At 33.6% G+C, this 17,294-nt stretch overlaps 1 protein-coding gene across 3 annotated transcripts in view; it reads left to right on the top strand.

Annotated features, from left to right (window-relative positions):
* The window catches only part of LOC127554437 (MOB-like protein phocein), a 68,833-nt gene that overhangs the window by 39,192 nt on the left and 12,347 nt on the right, over positions 1–17,294 (top strand). Inside the window, exons 1-6 of one of the 3 annotated variants that reach the window (XM_051985946.1) lie at positions 2,138–2,643; positions 5,760–5,822; positions 10,398–10,498; positions 13,691–13,733; positions 13,932–14,018; positions 17,141–17,220. In XM_051985946.1, coding sequence (XP_051841906.1) covers positions 2,584–2,643; positions 5,760–5,822; positions 10,398–10,498; positions 13,691–13,733; positions 13,932–14,018; positions 17,141–17,220 — 434 coding nt within the window. In that variant the 5' untranslated portion in view covers positions 2,138–2,583. Of the gene's footprint in view, positions 1–2,137; positions 2,644–3,605; positions 4,125–5,759; positions 5,823–10,397; positions 10,499–13,690; positions 13,734–13,931; positions 14,019–17,140; positions 17,221–17,294 lie in introns of those variants that run through there. The other 2 variants (XM_051985947.1, XM_051985949.1) reach the window with 2 other exon arrangements.

Raw genomic sequence — 17,294 nt, 5'->3', positions numbered from 1 at the left:
AGAAGTTTCCTCAATGGGGAGAAGAGTTAAATCTGTTGTGTAGGAAAATCTGACAACTGAATTGACCACAGTCTGGAACTAGATGACACCTGAGGGAGGAAGACCAACCAGAAGCATATTCAAACTTGTTCAAGTATGAGATGATAAAGCAGAAAAAGCAGTTTCAGTTGAATAGAAAAGCCAGGGGACTGAGAAGTGAGTGGGAGATGAGGAAATGGAGACAACTTTTTCTAGGAGTGTGGTGAGAAAGGAAGAAAAGATTATATAGGACAACTTGAGAGGACAGCAAAGTTAAAATGAAGCTGATATTTACATATACAACAATCCTGTAGTAGTACAAGTATTATTTTTATTTTACAGGTAAAGAAACTGAAGCCCAGAGAAAGGTTCTTGAATTTTATAGAAGTCTTTCCATTATCTTCATCAAAGAGGCACCTATCTTGGAATCTTCAGTTTTGTTCCTTTTTTTTTTTTTTTTTTTTTTTTGAGGCCCTCTTCTTCTGGAGTATCCTCAATTCATTTGAGCTTAATTCCACAAGTGGACAATTATCTCACTTAAATTAAGGTTAACTCTTCACTTCTCAGACAAAATTAGAGAACTCTAAAGAACAACTGGGAATTTCTTGGAATCTAGTCATCTAGTCCCCCCCCTTTTTTGTTTCCCCCCCTTTAAACTGGCCTCCCAATTAGTATAAACTATTCTTCAAAATTCAGAGTTTAAGGTTTCTGAGCCACAAAACCATGCTTTACATCACTGGGGTAAACACAATATAAATGATTCAGGCTAGGAACAAATAGAAGATGGTAACACAAAAGATAGAAAATTTCCACTTTAAACACGTTCAATAAGAGAATCATTTTCTTCTCTGTTACATTGAACTGTGGAAACATAAACATATGTGCTAAAACTGTCTAATGCATTAAACCAGATAACCATTGTTTCTGATACAAGTATGCACTTAGGGGTTTTTTTTAAACACAGAAATAGGACACACAAAACTCAAATCAAATGGTCTTAATTTTAAATAGGGATCCAGCTCATGCTGAGGTCTTGTGGATTACCAAATCCCTTCTCTCTTTCCTAAAAACTACTATAGTTTTCTATCTAAGAAAACTTTCAATTTACATATTTCTAGCAAATACATGATTTTGAGTATATCGTTACCATTTCATGGTGAACTCCTAGAGGACAGGGATACTCTATGTCTTTCTTTTCACAGTTCCTGGAAAAATTTTAAGTGCTTAATGCCTTTTGACTGACTGGTATGTAGAGAAATATCTTGGAGATATCCTGCCACTTTGAAATTTCAATCTTTAGAGCCCATAAAGATTGCTCTGCTTATTCACTATGGTCACTGAGACCTGTATTTCGGCTTTTTATTGACAGAATCAGAATTTCAGAGTTGAAAGGGATCTCAGAGGACGTCTAGTGGAGGGAAGAAGTGGGAATCAACTATTGCCTAAGCCAGCACATTCCATTTGGGATAGATTGTTAATCAATCATTCAAGTAGGGAGAAAAAATTTAAAAGTCTCTACTTTCAAGTAACTTACATTCAATTAGACCGTAATTTAAGGTTTGCAAAGCTAGTTTACACTCATCTCATTTGAGCATAACGACCTACAGGTATTAATCTCCCCATTTTACAGATGAGGCACAGACAGGAAAAATACTTGCTCACAGAGAAATAGCCATTAATTAGAAGGGAAATTTGAACCAATTTTCTGATCCCAAGTCTAGCACTTTACCCCTTCCCCCACCGAGCCTAAATTGCGGCTGTGATTTCTATCTATTGATCCTTTGGAGTCCAGTGGTACAAAGCTTCCATAAGATAGGCGGGCTTTTAAATAGTCAGTTTTGTCCTTCCAAGTCTTCTTTTCTCCAGGGTAAACATCCCGAATCCCTAAAAGGGATTCTAACCGTACACTCTCCAGGCCCTTCATCATGGCCGACTTATCTTTGGGATTCGATTTCTCTTTCTCTATTCAGGCCTAAAGACTGCTATCGAAAAGGACTGCAATACCCACACGCTTTCACAAAACTATTTCATGCAGCACAAGGCCAAGCCCCCCCCCCCCCCCGCCCAAGAGACGCCCAGCACATTCCCACAAAGGTGCGCTTTCCCAGGCTCTTCCACGTTTTATCCTCTCCCCGTCCGAAGGCGGAATCCTCCTTCCAGCAGTTCCCGCCTCCTTCCCGGCCCCCTCCCGCTCCGGCAAGGTCTTCACTCATTTTTCTTCCCAGTTTTCCCTAATCTGGTCGTTCCTGCCCAGATCTCCGGTCCTTCCACCACAGTTGCTCCCTTTTCTCCCTTTTTTTCTTTATTCGATTCTCTCCCGCCTGCTCCCAGAAAAGAGCGACTCCGTCTGCTACTCTCCCGCCTACCGCTCTCCCGCCTGCCCCAGCCGCGGCTGTTCCGTCTGCTGGTTCTCCTCCCCAGCCCTTGGGCACCTCGGCTCCTCTCCCCTCCCCTCCCTTCCCCTCCCTTCCCTCTCTCGCCTTCGCCGCCCCGCCCCCTCCCTCCGAGCTGGGAGCCGTCCCCCAACATCCGGGTACCGGCTCTAGCCGCCCAGATTCTGGCACTATGGTCATGGCGGAGGGGACGGCAGTGCTGAGGAGAAACAGGCCCGGCACCAAGGCTCAGGTACCAGCGCAGGCCTCTTTAGAGGCCGGGTGCTTTTCTGCGCCGGTCGAGACGCCGGGCTGACCGTGCTGGGAAGGGGATAGAGGCTTGTCTTCGGAATGGAGTCTTGACAGAAGGCGGACGGGCCGGGCAAGTCTCCCGCAGGGGCTGGTGTCCGGCCTACTGCTTCCGCAGCCACTGGCTGGTCCTCCGCGGGCGGCCAACCTCGGGCGGCTCCGGAAGAGAGGCCGCTAGGGATCGGGCCGGGAGTGGGGGTGGGGGTGGGGGTGGGGGGGTGAGCTTGGCCTCGGAGAAGGGACCTCGGGTTGTCTGTCAGGAGACTGTCAAGAGCAGCTGTTGGCGGTCCCGGCTTCCCGTCCCAATTCCCCTCCCCCCCGACCCCCCTCCTCCGGAAAGACCCAGAGGACCCCACCCCCCCGCGGGGGAGGAGGCCCCGGATAAGTGCGAGTGTAAACACAATTCTCTTCCCCTCCTCAGCCTACTCCTTCACCCTTTTCCTTTTCCCCAACTCCATCCCAGCTTGGGTTGATTATGAACTCCATCTAGGTCCCAGGGTAAATGAGGTGGCTCGGGCTTTGTGGTCTGTCTTTGACAAGTTCTTGTTGATACCCTTGTGTGCTTTTCTAGTCCGGCGAGTTTTTCTTCCATCAGGCTGTGACTTGTTAGAAGGCAGTGTCTGCTTTTTCCGGGTCTTCCCTTCCCCAGCTTATGGGAATGATCTGCCTCTGGTTTTGCTAACGTCTAACAAACCACTAAATTGGTGTGAATCTGTGCTTTTAAATTAATATATTTTCTTTTGAAATTTGGCTAAGAGGTGCTGCATTTGAAAAAATTCCCAACTGGTTCCTAGACTTATCAATTAGACTACCTCATAGGACTTTCTTCAAAGCCTTACAATAGGTGCAGGGAATATATATATCTGTGCATATATATATGTATATATATATATATATATGTATAGTATATATGGAAATATATATAAGCAACTATTTCAGTGTAACTAATTTCCTTTATAATCCTATAAAACATCATTCTGAGAGTGTCCATAGGCTTTAGCAGTAAGCCGAAGACCTCCAAAGAACTAAAGAATCTCTACCTCTATCTCTATTTCTTTCTTTTTAAAGAAATCAAATTAAATGTCATTAAGACGGTAGAAAGCTGTTCTAGCTGGGGCAGCTAGCTGGTTCAGTGATAGAGCACCAGCCCTGAAGTAAGGAGGACCTAAGTTCAAATTTTGTCTCAGACACTTAACATTTCCTAGTGACCCTGGGCAAGTCACTTAACCCCAATTGCCTCAGCAAAAAAAAAAAAGAAAAAAGAAAGAAAGATAAAGAAAAAAAATTACAGAAAGCGTGTAATATGTTGCCAAAGATATATTATGCCATCTCCAGCTCTTAACTGAACACAGAATACTTGACCTGTTTTGAAAGGAACAATTTAATGACTGTCTACTGTTTTTCCTGGTAGTTTTATCTTCCTGAGTAAGTAACAGATTCAAACATTTTTCTTTTGTTTTGTGAACTTTCTCCTTTTTAAGTGTAATTTTATCGACCTTTTTAAAAAAAAAAAAATTTCATTGGATTGTTACTATTGGTTCCACATTATCTTTGTGCTGAATTAGATTTCTTAATTTATGAACTTAGGTTTTTTTCCTATCTTGATGTTTATACTCAGCTTACTGCTATCTTCTCATTTATTTAGGTGATACTTTTTGGTTCAGAAAATGTTACCTTAATAATATGGTAACATCTAAAGTGTATTGATATTTATGTGAGAAAAGATAGTTATGTTATAGTAGAAAGAATTGTAGTTCTCTTTCCCTTTTCCCTCAAAATACACTGTTATAGGTCCATTTTGTAAAATAAAAAAGCAGCCATCCAAAAAAGTCTTGACATAAAAAATGATTACTTAAGGATTTGTCTGGTATGCCAAACATGAGATAAGTGAATTTTTTCTTATGGAAATTGATCATTCTCCAAATTTAGGATTTTAGGTGACAAAACTAAAGGGATGGGATATCTCTGGTCTTATTTCCACCTACTTTTGTTTTGAGAAAGTTAAGTAGATGGTTGAAATGGGAGAAATTTAATTAATCTTGATTCTGGACATGTTTCATAGTAAATATAGTGAACATGAATAATTAAAATGATCATTCTGTGTCGTATTATATAATCTCTTTGTGTAAATTCTAAAGATTGTGATTTTTGTCCAATAACTTACTTTTTAAGCATGTGTATCAGCTTTTAAAATAATTTTGAAGAACAAAAAATGTGTATTAAAATTATTTTGCATTTATTCCACATATAAATTTGTATTGACTCATCTGTGTGCATGCTCTTTCCTCAAAGACGTATGTGAGCTTTTTTTAGAGCAAGAAGTTTCATTTTAGAGCAGTGCCTAAGTGTTTTGTATATAATAGGTGATAATAAATACTTAATGTATGAATGAATGCTTATGTTTAAACCATGTGGAAAGAATTATTACAACATAGTTTTTTGTGATTTGTAGGAGATGATAGTATATTCAAAATTACCTAAAGTTAATTTGTTGTATTTATTTCCTTTACTTCTAATTATTAAAGAAGCTATTAATATTGAATTAGATCCATTTGAGTATTAGAGTAATTCAATTTCATTACAATTAGATGATCATTGCATTTTAATAAAGTTGGTTGTTTGCTTTAGAACTGGGAATAAAACCATTTTTATTTTGTATTTATATAGAAAAAAAATTTACCTATTAATTTGGTAGCCTTAATCAAGGAAAATCAATATGTTCAATTAACCATATTTTAGTTGATTTGAACAATTATACAAATATTTAGAAATATTTTCAAGATAAGTTGCCATAGTTAAGTTGTCATAGTATTAAATATATTTTAACTTACTAATTCAATAAGACTTCTCAGAGTATATGTTGAGAAATTTGGAAAGAAAGAATTCAATTTGTTTTAAGATGAAGTAAAAATCTTGCTGTTTATTTGAAAATATTGTGTACAATTTGTAAAATTATTTTTCTAAATTCCATATTATAAGGCCTTTTTCCCTCTCTAGTTGTTAGATGTTGAAATGTAATTTAAAAAGTTGAAATCATTCCTAATTTTTGTATTTTCATAGGATTTCTATAATTGGCCTGATGAATCCTTTGATGAAATGGACAGCACATTAGCTGTTCAACAGGTAGGAAGTATTTTCTTCTTGGGTATTAACAACTTTATGACCTGCAAACTTTACTCAATATGTATCATCATATCTTTCTTTAAAATTTTTATTATAAATTTAGTAACAGGACTAAGGACTGAACCTGTTTTTATTGACTTAGGGAAATCTCAGATGAGGAAACTCCTTTTACTGATAGTAATTGTAACTAAAAATACAAAATAAACAATGGAATAAATATAAAATAAATCTTCAAATAAAATCATTAACATTTTGACTAGAAAATAGTTACATACATTTTAACCAAATTATGCTAATTTTTATTCTGTATCTTTTTCTTTATATATAAATATGTTTTGCTGTTTTTGTCAGTTCTTAAATTGTCATTGTAGGTCTTATTCTAATTTCATATCATTTCACATGTATTTCCATATTTATTTATATTCATTGTACTTTTTGTAGCACAATAATATCTTATTACATTAATATTCTGTAATTTGTACATCAATTTTCCAACCCTTGGACACATATATTTCTAGTTTTTTGGGGTTTGGTTTATTTGTTGGTGTGACAAAGTAGCTATGGATACTTTTATTTAGATACATATTCTTTTTAATTTTGATAAAATCTGTAGACTATAGCCTCAGAAATGGAATCATTAGGTCAGAGAGTTTGGTCGTTTTTGTTATATAGTGGCAGAAACCCTCCACAATTTTCATTAACATTAAGTTAGAGCCCCACTAACCTCAATATTTGCCTGTATGGGTTTATTTTAATTATGATAGTTGTGGGATGCTATCTTAAACTTGTTTTTCTTGGTACTTTTCTCCCTTACCAATAAATACCCAGAAACAAAAAATTGAGTCTTACACTGTAAATTTCTATTATTTACAGTGTTTAAAAGTAAATATTATTCCAAAGTGACAGAATCAACCTATTTTTTCCATATCCGCTCTAAACTGTTTTTGTTGTTGCCTTTTTGTTTAAATTAGCAATTATTCTCAATCTGTCTTTGTAAACTCTACTTATCCACAAATCAAATTTCATTAAAATTAATTTAACTATTATGGAAGGTATATTCATTTTAAACTTTTGTCAGCCATTGTTTTGTTTCAGGATGTCAGACTGAGTCATGAATCAGTCAATCCATCAAAAAATATTATTAAGCACCTACTATGTGCCAGCTATTATTCTAAATGCTGAGGATACAAAGAAAGGTAAAAGATAGTCCCTTCCCTTGAAGAGTTCATATCTAATGAGGAAGACATGAAAATAACAAAAAACAACATGAAAATAATAAATAAATGTTCCATGATAACCTAGAAGTATCTAATTTTTTTCTTTTTTTCTTTTAATTTTTTAAAAAATTTGTTAAAATTACTCAAGTAGAAAAAGTTTATACATACTAAGATACAGAATTTAAATAGTTATGTCATACACTGAATGTAATACATGTGACATTTTGTTGTCATAGTGACCCTGAGAGACAGGTCTAAGTATTTCCATTTTACAAATGAGGAAAATAAGAGAGATAGCCTTTAAGTGAAGACCTAGGAACACAGAACTAATAAAAGTCCAAGGTTGGTTTTGAACCCCAGGTCTTTCTTACTTTAAACATAACACTCTACTGCATCAGTTAGCTGCCTTAATTTATAAAAGAAAATGAAAATATAGTAAGGATTTCTGTGGACTCAATTGGTTGTGAGTTTCTGGTGAAGTCCATTAAAGATTTGATTTAGAATTGAGTCAAATTTTTAGAAGCAAAAATTCTGTGCTATTCAAGAGGTCATTTCTTTTGTTCCTCACATTTATGTCCTATGATCAAAAAGCTGTTTGATTTTATTGACTTAATTGAAGCTTCCAGTATAGAAAGTGCAATTATAGTTCATTCTTTGTATAATACTTGTTCCATTCATGACTACTGTTGTTTGTTGTTTACTGTTGAGAACCGGTAACTCCAGGCTTCTTTGCCTGTAACAAAAAATGAACTTTCTTTTTGTTTTAATATTTTAATAAGGGGCAGCTAAACGGCACAGTGGACAGAGCATCAGCCCTGAAGTCAGGAGAACCTGAGTTCAAATCTAACCTCAGACACTTAACACTTCCTGGATGTGTGACCCTGGGCAAGTCACTTAACCCCAATTGCCTCAACCAAAAACAAAACAAAACAAAACAAACAAAAACCAAAGTAGGCTCACTTTTGACATGGTGAGCTAAGATGTTTTTGCCTTCGCTAAGATCCAAAGAGGTGGAATTAGATTGGAAATTAAAAGTGAAAGAGAACTCCATTATGATTTGGTGGGATGGAATGATATTTAACAAAGATTTATAAAAAACAAGTCTTCCAGAAAAAGTAATATATATTTTTAAATAGTCATAAGCATAAAAATAAAATTTTTACAAAGTGACTAGATTTAATGTTTTGAAGAATTTAGGCATATCCATTATAAGTATAGAAGAAGTAAAACTCATGCTTTTGTTAAGATATAGGAAGTATTTTTGGCACCACCAAGTTTATGTCCTTGCATCAAATACACAAAGGCACATATATTAATAATGATAGCACTAACTCTCCATTTGACAAGATTACAAAATAAATAGCATAGTTAGAACTACAGATGTTACACAATGCAGAATATCTTCAGGGATTTGGCTAGATATTCCATCTGGGATTTTCCCAAGTATATATTTTCTGCTACATGGAAGTAAGACACTTGAATGACAAAACTCTAATTCTTTAACTTTTTTTCCCTTCACTTCAGTTCCTTTTATCTTTAAGAGCATCAGAAGGAAACTGGCCTGTGTTTAGAAATAAATGAAATCAAGAAATAAACTTAGGTGGAAGAGTAGAGAATTTTTTTTTCCACTTTGGGCAATCTTTTTTATTTTCAGAATTCCATGAAGATACACATGAAGCAATAAAGGAAGCAGAAACTGATGAAAGTGATATTTTAGAAAATGACAAAGCAAAGTCACATATAGCAAATTGTATCTAGTGAAAATTTCCCCACTGATTTCTTTTCAGAAAATAAAGACTTTTTAGACGTAGTTGAGATTCTTCTAAACCCTTAGGACATGGTTTTATTCATTTTTTAAAAATTAACTTCACTTTATAAATATTTACTACTGTTTTAGGTATTGGAGGTATAAAGATAAAAAATTGTAGTACCTGATCTCTAGGAAACAAAATCAAGTATTCCTAACTATAATATTGATGTTTTTTCATACATTGGGTATGGTGGCATATGTCTTCTTCTGGGAAGACTGAGACTGGGGGATTGCTTGAGTTTGGGAGTTCTGAGGTGTAATAGGACTAACTCTTAGTGGATTTTTAAAGACCAGTACTAATATTGTGAGTCCCCCAAGAGCAGAGGGTCACCATTCTGCCTAAGAAGGAGTTACCTGGCCCATGCCAAAAAAACAGCTGGTTAAAAACTTTTCTGCTATATTGGGATCAGATTGTGAAAAGCTACTATCCTGTTAGCCTATGTGAAATAAGGAGACCACTTTAAAAACAAATTTATGTTTTTTTTTCTTTCCATTCACTGTCAGAAACTGAGATACAAGATTCTTTTAACTTCAGCAATTTAGCTACATTTGTAACAGATTTTTAAAATTACATTTTACAATTCAATTAGTAATTATTTCTGGAAAAACTATACCTTACATTTTTCTTTACATCAAACATAATATTGTTATGAGTAAATCAGCTTATAAATTACTTATTTTAATGATCTAGATCCAGTTCCTTAGGGAAGCAAAACTATGAGCAAAATCACAGAAGTAAGATTAAGCATAGCATTTTTTTTTTTTTTTGTTTTTCATTTTTTTTTTGAAGCACAGTAATAAAGACCAATCTAATTGAAAACATAGTGTTAGGAAGCAGTGAGAAATGGTTGGATAGGTGTAGGGAAATAAAATTTTGGAGAATTTTTTTGAAAACTAGACAGAACAATTTAATTAGGTAGGAATTATGGAGTTATTGAAATATTTTTAGCAGAGTTAGGATATTGAATGTGATGATTTAGGAAGGTGAATCTAACAATAGTATGAAATATGGATTGAAGGGGGAATATGGAATTAGGAAGGTGGTATATTCAAGACTATGCTTCAAGTTTAAGAATATCTGCAAATTTTGACTATGTTACCAAATTCAGTCTTGAACTTTTTGATTTCATTTGAATAGTTTGTCTTCTTTTTTACTTTTAGTTGAAGAGGTTAATAGTAACTGAATACTTTAGAATTTTTTACAACCCTCTACCACATCATATAATTTAAAATTCATGTTCATTTGAATGATTTTCTGTTTCAATTCCAGTTCTGATAAATTCAATGTCTTTCCTATATATTAGAATTTAATTTCCTTTATAATAGAACATTTAAAAGATATTTAAGAATTAGCTTCTTTGCATGGTAGTTACTGACTGGCTTATTGATTGTAGACTATATACATTTCATTTCTCACATAAAAGTGAAGCATTTTGAAATTTTTAAAATGGCAGAAAATAATTACATATATTTAAAAATAAAATTTGACATAGGCAATGTATTATACTGTATTTAATTTAAATAACTTTGAGGACTTTTTATTCATAGTATATTCAACAGAACATAAGGGCAGACTGCTCCAATATTGACAAAATTCTTGAACCACCTGAAGGCCAAGATGAAGGTGTATGGAAATATGAACATTTAAGGTAGGGAATTACTGTTAGTATTTTTATTTGCCTGACTTCTGCTAAATGTGTTTCAGTAATACTGATTCAGTGTTAACTATAATACATAAATATAAATTACCTATGTAATTAGAAACTTAAAAAATCAAATGGCAAAGTTTTTGTGCCTTTTAATGCTATAATCTTCTCACCTTTGGCATTTACTGTATCAGTATTGTTCAGAATAAATTGAGACAACTGGAACTTGGCTTCAGAGAGAGTTAATAAATTGCCTGAGTATCTGCTCTAACACACTACTAAATTTTTGGACTTGACATTTACCTTTTTTATATGTTGTTTCAATTACTTATTATTTTATTCCATAAGAATATTTCTAGTTTACTCATCCTTTAAGTATCTATTAACTTTTTAATAGCATGCCCTTGCCATTCTTCATATTCTTTGATTTCATGGACTCTGTAAGACTTCATAGACCTGTAAACCCAAATTTGAATAGAATTTTGGCATAAAGAATTTGTTTTCAAATCTTTTTCAGTATTGTTTGGATGAGGAGAGTGACAGTTTTTGAGTTCGGGTATAACAGTATGATCATCTCAATGTCATAAAGTTGCTAGGCTCAGTCTTAGAATTATTGCTTTTAAATTCCAATTTTAAAGTCCAGATTGGAGTTTGATTTGGGAAGTTTGAATTAGGAATCAAAATTATGGAGTGGAATGAGGCATTAAAAATAGCCTTTCAGTTGATTCATGATTTGACTAAAGTAGATAATATGACCTCCCCTTAGCAATGCCATATCTGCCTATGATAAAACACCTTATTTCTTGTTGCTATTACTCTGTTTTTTAGGTTAAGACTTTTTTTCCCCTCATTTCAAAATACTGCCCTTTCTGTAGACTAAAACATTTTTGTATTCCATAGGGTTTTCTTGGTTAAGTTACTTTACTAATAATAAATTGCCCCATTTTTTCTTTTAAAAAAAGAGTTTAACTTAATCTTCAGAGTTATTGAAAAATGTAGATTTATTCATTTTTGAGATTCTTTTTTACTAAGTAGAATATTTTCTTAAGTTCCTTAATTAACTTTTCTATACTCTAATTAAATTTCAATCAACTTTTAACTGCTCTGCATAGTTGTAGCATGATAGTGTCAATACCAAATAAAAGGCTATTTCTTTATTTGTCAGTTTTCTTTTAAGAAAAAGGAAACCATCTTTTGTTTGTAGTATTCTTATTTTAGATCAATAGAACTCTTTATTTTATTTTATTTTTACTTTATTAAGTGAATAATTCAAAATAGAATTCTTATCCATGGTCTATTAGCCTAGTGCTATCGTTTGTTACCCTTTTAAAAAATAATACTAAACAATGTTTTTTTCAGTATTCTATACATTCAGGAAATGTCTCTTTAATGTGTTTTAAGAAAAAAGTTTCAGGGATAGTAAGTAGATTTTTATTTGAAATTGCTACATTGAGACATTGTTTGTTGGTAGTTGTATTTTTAATGAGATGTTGATGAATCTTAGATTATAAATTCTATTCCAGTAAAGACCAGTTAAATTCACTATATTCTTTGACCACAGATTGCAACTCATATTTTATTTTTCTTGACTATTTGGTGATAACAGGAACCAGGTGAGAGAAAACTCATGTTCATCACTAAAAATATAGCTCAAAGTACATGATACAAATAATATATTAAATATGCATTTTAAAATATTTTTTAAATACCAAAGATAATATTAGGAATCTGGAAAAGAAATGAGTTATCTTCTTTGGTTGATCAGTAGTGTCACTATAGTAGTATTCCTAACTTAAAGTAAATTAAGATACTTCTTGCTATTTATTTAATTACATTGTTCTTCCATGGTATTAATAAGATAGGATTCCTTCTCTTACCAGGTGATTTTTTTTTTTTTAAAGCTATGTTGCATTTTTCTTTTAGAGATTGCTCTTTTATTTTCCATAATATTAGTGTTACATTTTTAGGGAACTAAAGCTTTTTTTAAAAAATTAACTTTATGATGCCAGTTTAGAATTTTTTTTTTTGAGGCATTGAACTAAAACTTATTAAATAGTTTTTTTCTTTTAGGAATAATCAGTTTTTTGGCAATTGAAAATAAGACTATGTGGCATATTATTACTTTAATAATTCTTCATCTACCAGTGTATATTACAAAATTGATAAGGTTTCGTGCAGGGCAGAGAGTTGTGGGAAGCCCTTCTGGTCGATAGGTCTAACACGAAAGAATTCACGAACCTGAAAAGATAGGCTGGCAAAAAGAAGTTTATCGGCATTTAGAAGTCAGCTTTTGTTAGGAGGCTGACTTCCTCAGTGGCAAGGTCCTGACAGAGAAGTAAAGGTCTAGCAGAGAAATCCTGGCAGAGAGAAATAAAGAGGGGTTAATGCTGAGAAGAGAATGTCTTCATAGCTGGCAATGGGTCCTCGCAGGCAGCTATGCCAAGGAGACAAAGAGATTTTTTGACAAGGCACGATCCTGCCTTTTTGGCCTCTGCAAAGAAATGAGCCCCAAAGGTGCCCTTTAAAAGAGATCTGAGACCAAAGTTTCAATTGAATGAGATTACTGCCCCAGGCCTAGATTTCCAGTAGAATGAGGTCACTTACTGGGAGTGGTCCTGAGCCAGTTTTTAGCGTAATAGAGATCCAGCTGGTCCAGATCTCCAGCTAAATGAGACCACTTAAATTTGAGCTAAATAGGAGTGGTCCTTGTTCAATCTTAATGAAACCATTTAACTGCCCTGAAGGATGTTGGGTCCCTGTCAGGAGAGTTTCCAGGCTCACCCCAAAGGTCAAGGACAGTTTCATGGTTCACTCCATTAAAATGATACTCCTGTCTTGGTGAATTTTCTTATGTTTAGAGTTGGAAGGGATAATTCAAGGTCATGGCTTTATTAGATTTAAGAAAGACTATAAATTTTATTTTCAACTATGTTTTAAGTTATAGCTAGGCAAAAGGAAATATTTTGATCTTAGTAGATTGTACAGAAATTTATTTACTTTATATCATATTTTCAATTTTTATAATATGGGGACTACATATACCTACATTCTAGTTAAAAATAAATGAGATTTGTGAAGTACTTGGAAGAATTGTAGTGTGGTGTTACTCTTTTGTTAAAAATATAATGTTAAATTAAACATTATCTTTGGAAAATTATAAGATTGATGTTTTCATTTATATATTTGCATTTACAGGCAATTCTGCCTAGAGCTAAATGGACTTGCTGTCAAACTTCAGGTAATTTTTTTGTTTAAATTTTTAAAATTTTTATGTTTCAACTATAATCTTTGTGAAAGTGTTTATGCTTTTTCTGTGTATTTACAGAGTGTTGTTCAGAATTTTAAATGCTTTCTCTTAGAATCTCTTACAGATTTTTGAGTATTGTGCCTTTTTATTATGTTTATATGTTGAGACTAAGTACAAATATTTTAACAGAGTGAGTGCCACCCAGATACATGTACTCAGATGACAGCAACTGAACAATGGATTTTTCTTTGTGCAGCTCATAAAACTCCAAAAGAGGTGAGAATTTATTTTAAAATAATTAGAATGTGATTGAGTATAGCTTTATAATACAGATTCTTTACTTAAATACATGAGTAATGAAGTTTTAGAAGTTGTAAGAAGTTGGACATATCTTTCACTGGAACTGCTTATATTCAGTTTAACAAATATTTATTAAGCACTTAAGCGGTTCAAACACAATGCTAGTACTAGGAATGCAAAAATAAAAATGATAGATTTTGCTCTGAAGAAACTTGCATTCTTCTAATAATTCAAATTATTTTATTTACACATACTACCAAAGGGTTTGTGCACTCTTTGTAATTATCATATGAACCATGATATAAATGACCTAGAGTCACATTGGTAGTAACAGTTATAGATGTATTAAGTTCTCCTTTCTGTAAACTGTAGTAATTGAAATAATCTTATACTCTACTGAAAAAAAGTGAATGTGGATGAATCATAATTCATGAGGTTTTCCTTTTGTAAGAATAGTGTGATTACTATTTGATACTTTATATACTTATTAAATATGAATGAACCTCTTTTGAGTTTTGTAATATCATTAAATAGTTGGGTTTTTTTTTTTTTTCCATCTGTTATGTACATTGAAATCCTCCATATCACTGCTGAATTTTGTAATGAAGTCTTCAGAATCTTCATTCTTATTTGTAGGCATTGATGATTGTTCATTGTATCTTTTTTGGCAGGCAGACTTTGAGGGGTAAATTTAAAGTTTGTTAGATAGTCATTTATGCTGTTTGGCAGCTTTGAGAACTCTAAAGCAAGAGATTACCTTGTTCTACTTCTATAATGTTTGTTTTAAAGAGGGAAAAAATTCTCTAGAATACAATATTTGAAGTGCTTATTTTATTGAATAGTTCTTATTACAAAGACTGAATTTTTTTTTTCTTTTTTGATGAATTCAGGAAAGATTTATTTTACCTTCTTGCAAGAATGGGTGCCTAGGTTAATAGACACACCTTTGAAACTCCAAAGGCAGCCTTTTATTTCCTATTCTGAAGCATAAGTCCCTCACTTCAATCTCCATTAATTGGATATTACTGAAGTTACACAACCTGAATTTCCACCCCTCATTAGTCAGTCCCTGCCCCCAAGGAGCTTACTTTGTAGTTGGAGAAAGATTATTGTGGAGGACTTAGGACCAGGAACAAAAGATTCAAAGACTGACTTCTTCATAATGTTGTTATCATATCCTTTGAATTGATGTTAAACCTAAAGAAAATAGAGATCTAAGTAGCCAGCCCATATCTAGATAAAGCTACTGGCAGCAGACATTTTCATTAAAACAGAATTAAAGGCTTTCATTGAGCCTTTACTATTAAGTCACTTTGGAGGATAGTGATGGACAAAAAAAGTAGAAACAAAACAAGATTAGTATGTCCTCTGGTATCTAGAAAAGAGAAAACAATCCAAAGCCAGTTTAAGTTTCACTCTAGATTAAGGGTCTTGATGAATGGATGTGTTCAACTTGCTGGATGTCCTAGAGGTGTCATGGCTAGTTTCTTTAATATTTTCTTAACATAATATTACTTAGTAAAATGAGATCACTACTAAAGAGGTTTTGTAAACCATTAATCTATCAATATTGGAACTCTATTTGCTACCCTTCTGAATTGAAATGTGTGGAAAATAGATGAAAGCAAGAGTTCTCTGCAGTTACTGTGTGGTAAAGGGTAATTTTAAACAGTATGTGAAGAAACACTTAAAGGATAGGAAGAGGAGCATCATTATATGTTGTGGAAGAAAGCATACCATGTGGGTTACTTAATCATTCTGAAACAAAGGAATTAGTTGGATTCTGAGATAATGATTCAGAGGAATAAATGATGCTCAATTTACAACCAGTGACTTCTTTATCAAAGGACAGTTTTTATAGAAAAGAATGTTAGTTTTATGAATTTAGTCATATTCATGCTTATACCATCTATCATTGTGTCAGTTTTAACTGTGAAGGATGTGTATTTTGGGAGGTGTATTATTTGAATAAATAGTGGGAATGATATTTTAGTAGGCATATGGAGATTAGATTTTTGAAAAAATTAATATTGCTTTGAATGTGAATATGCACATAAAGATACTGCTTATTGTGGTGCCATATCAGCATTGAAACAGCTGGTGGTTTTCAAATAGCAGGTTTAAAAGCATATTTTGCTTTAAAAATATTCTCTCCACTGGATAGAACCATAATTATCATTACTATTTCTTTTACCCGAGTTTCAGTCCTTTTCTTTGCATGCTTGGGTCTCTGCTTGACTCTATTTACTGTTGGTTTCATCCTATCTGCCCTCTGAAAGAGTGGAGAACCTTATGATCATAGATCTAAGCTGGAAGTGAACTCAGAAGCCTTCTGGTCCATTTTCCTTGACTTACATATGAGGAAGCTGAGGCCAGAGATATTAAGTGTCCAAATAGGATATTCAGACTTTAGCAAGGGTAAAAAAAAAAACAAAAAAAAAAACCTAGGATAGGATAGATGTCAGTGTTCTTGATATGATGTGTACAATAAAGAAGAGCTTCTTCCATTGTAATATAAAGAATCTCTAATGCTAGCCAAACCCAGTAATAGCTGATGGGATGAGGCAGGAAGTAGAATTAAACAGATGGTTCCTATTACAGTAGTGTGGTAACACTGAAAAGACTACAAGTTAGGTTCTTGCTCTGGTGTTTACTATGTGATCTTGGCTTAATCAAGATCTTTTTGATTTCTCTCTGGGCCTTCTTTCTCTTCAGTGAAATGAAGAGATTATATTAGATGTACATTTCTTTGTTTAAAAATTCTTTAAAGGCTGGAATGTAAGGGTGGGGAGGAATAGAGAAAGAGAGTTTGTTTTGGAGAAGTCTAACATTAGCATATTAAAGTCTTGTTTACTAAAATGATGATTCGTTTGCATATTCTAATCTGATTCTACCACCAAGAATTCAGCAGAATTTTATTTTGCATTCACTGTTTGCTAGGTTCTATTTCTGTCTGAATTATTATAGCCTTTTTCTTTATTATTCTCTGTTCTTTGGATTAGGACAAGGCTTGACCTTTGGTTCTTGCCATATAAATATATACAATAATAGAGATAGAGATGTTTGGTGATACCGTTTTATACTTTTTTCTTTTGTAGTGTCCTGCTATAGACTACACTAGGCACACACTTGATGGTGCTGCATGTCTTCTGAATAGCAATAAATATTTCCCTAGCAGGTAAAACTTTTAAATATGGTGCTATTTATCTCTTCTATGTTTTATTTTAATGAGTATCAGGTTGTTGCTACAAT

This window comes from Antechinus flavipes, chromosome 3, assembly GCF_016432865.1.
Source record: "Antechinus flavipes isolate AdamAnt ecotype Samford, QLD, Australia chromosome 3, AdamAnt_v2, whole genome shotgun sequence".
Classification (NCBI taxonomy): Eukaryota; Metazoa; Chordata; class Mammalia; order Dasyuromorphia; family Dasyuridae; genus Antechinus; species Antechinus flavipes.
Note: the sequence above shows the minus strand (reverse complement) of the source record. Positions and strands in the feature narration are given on the sequence as shown.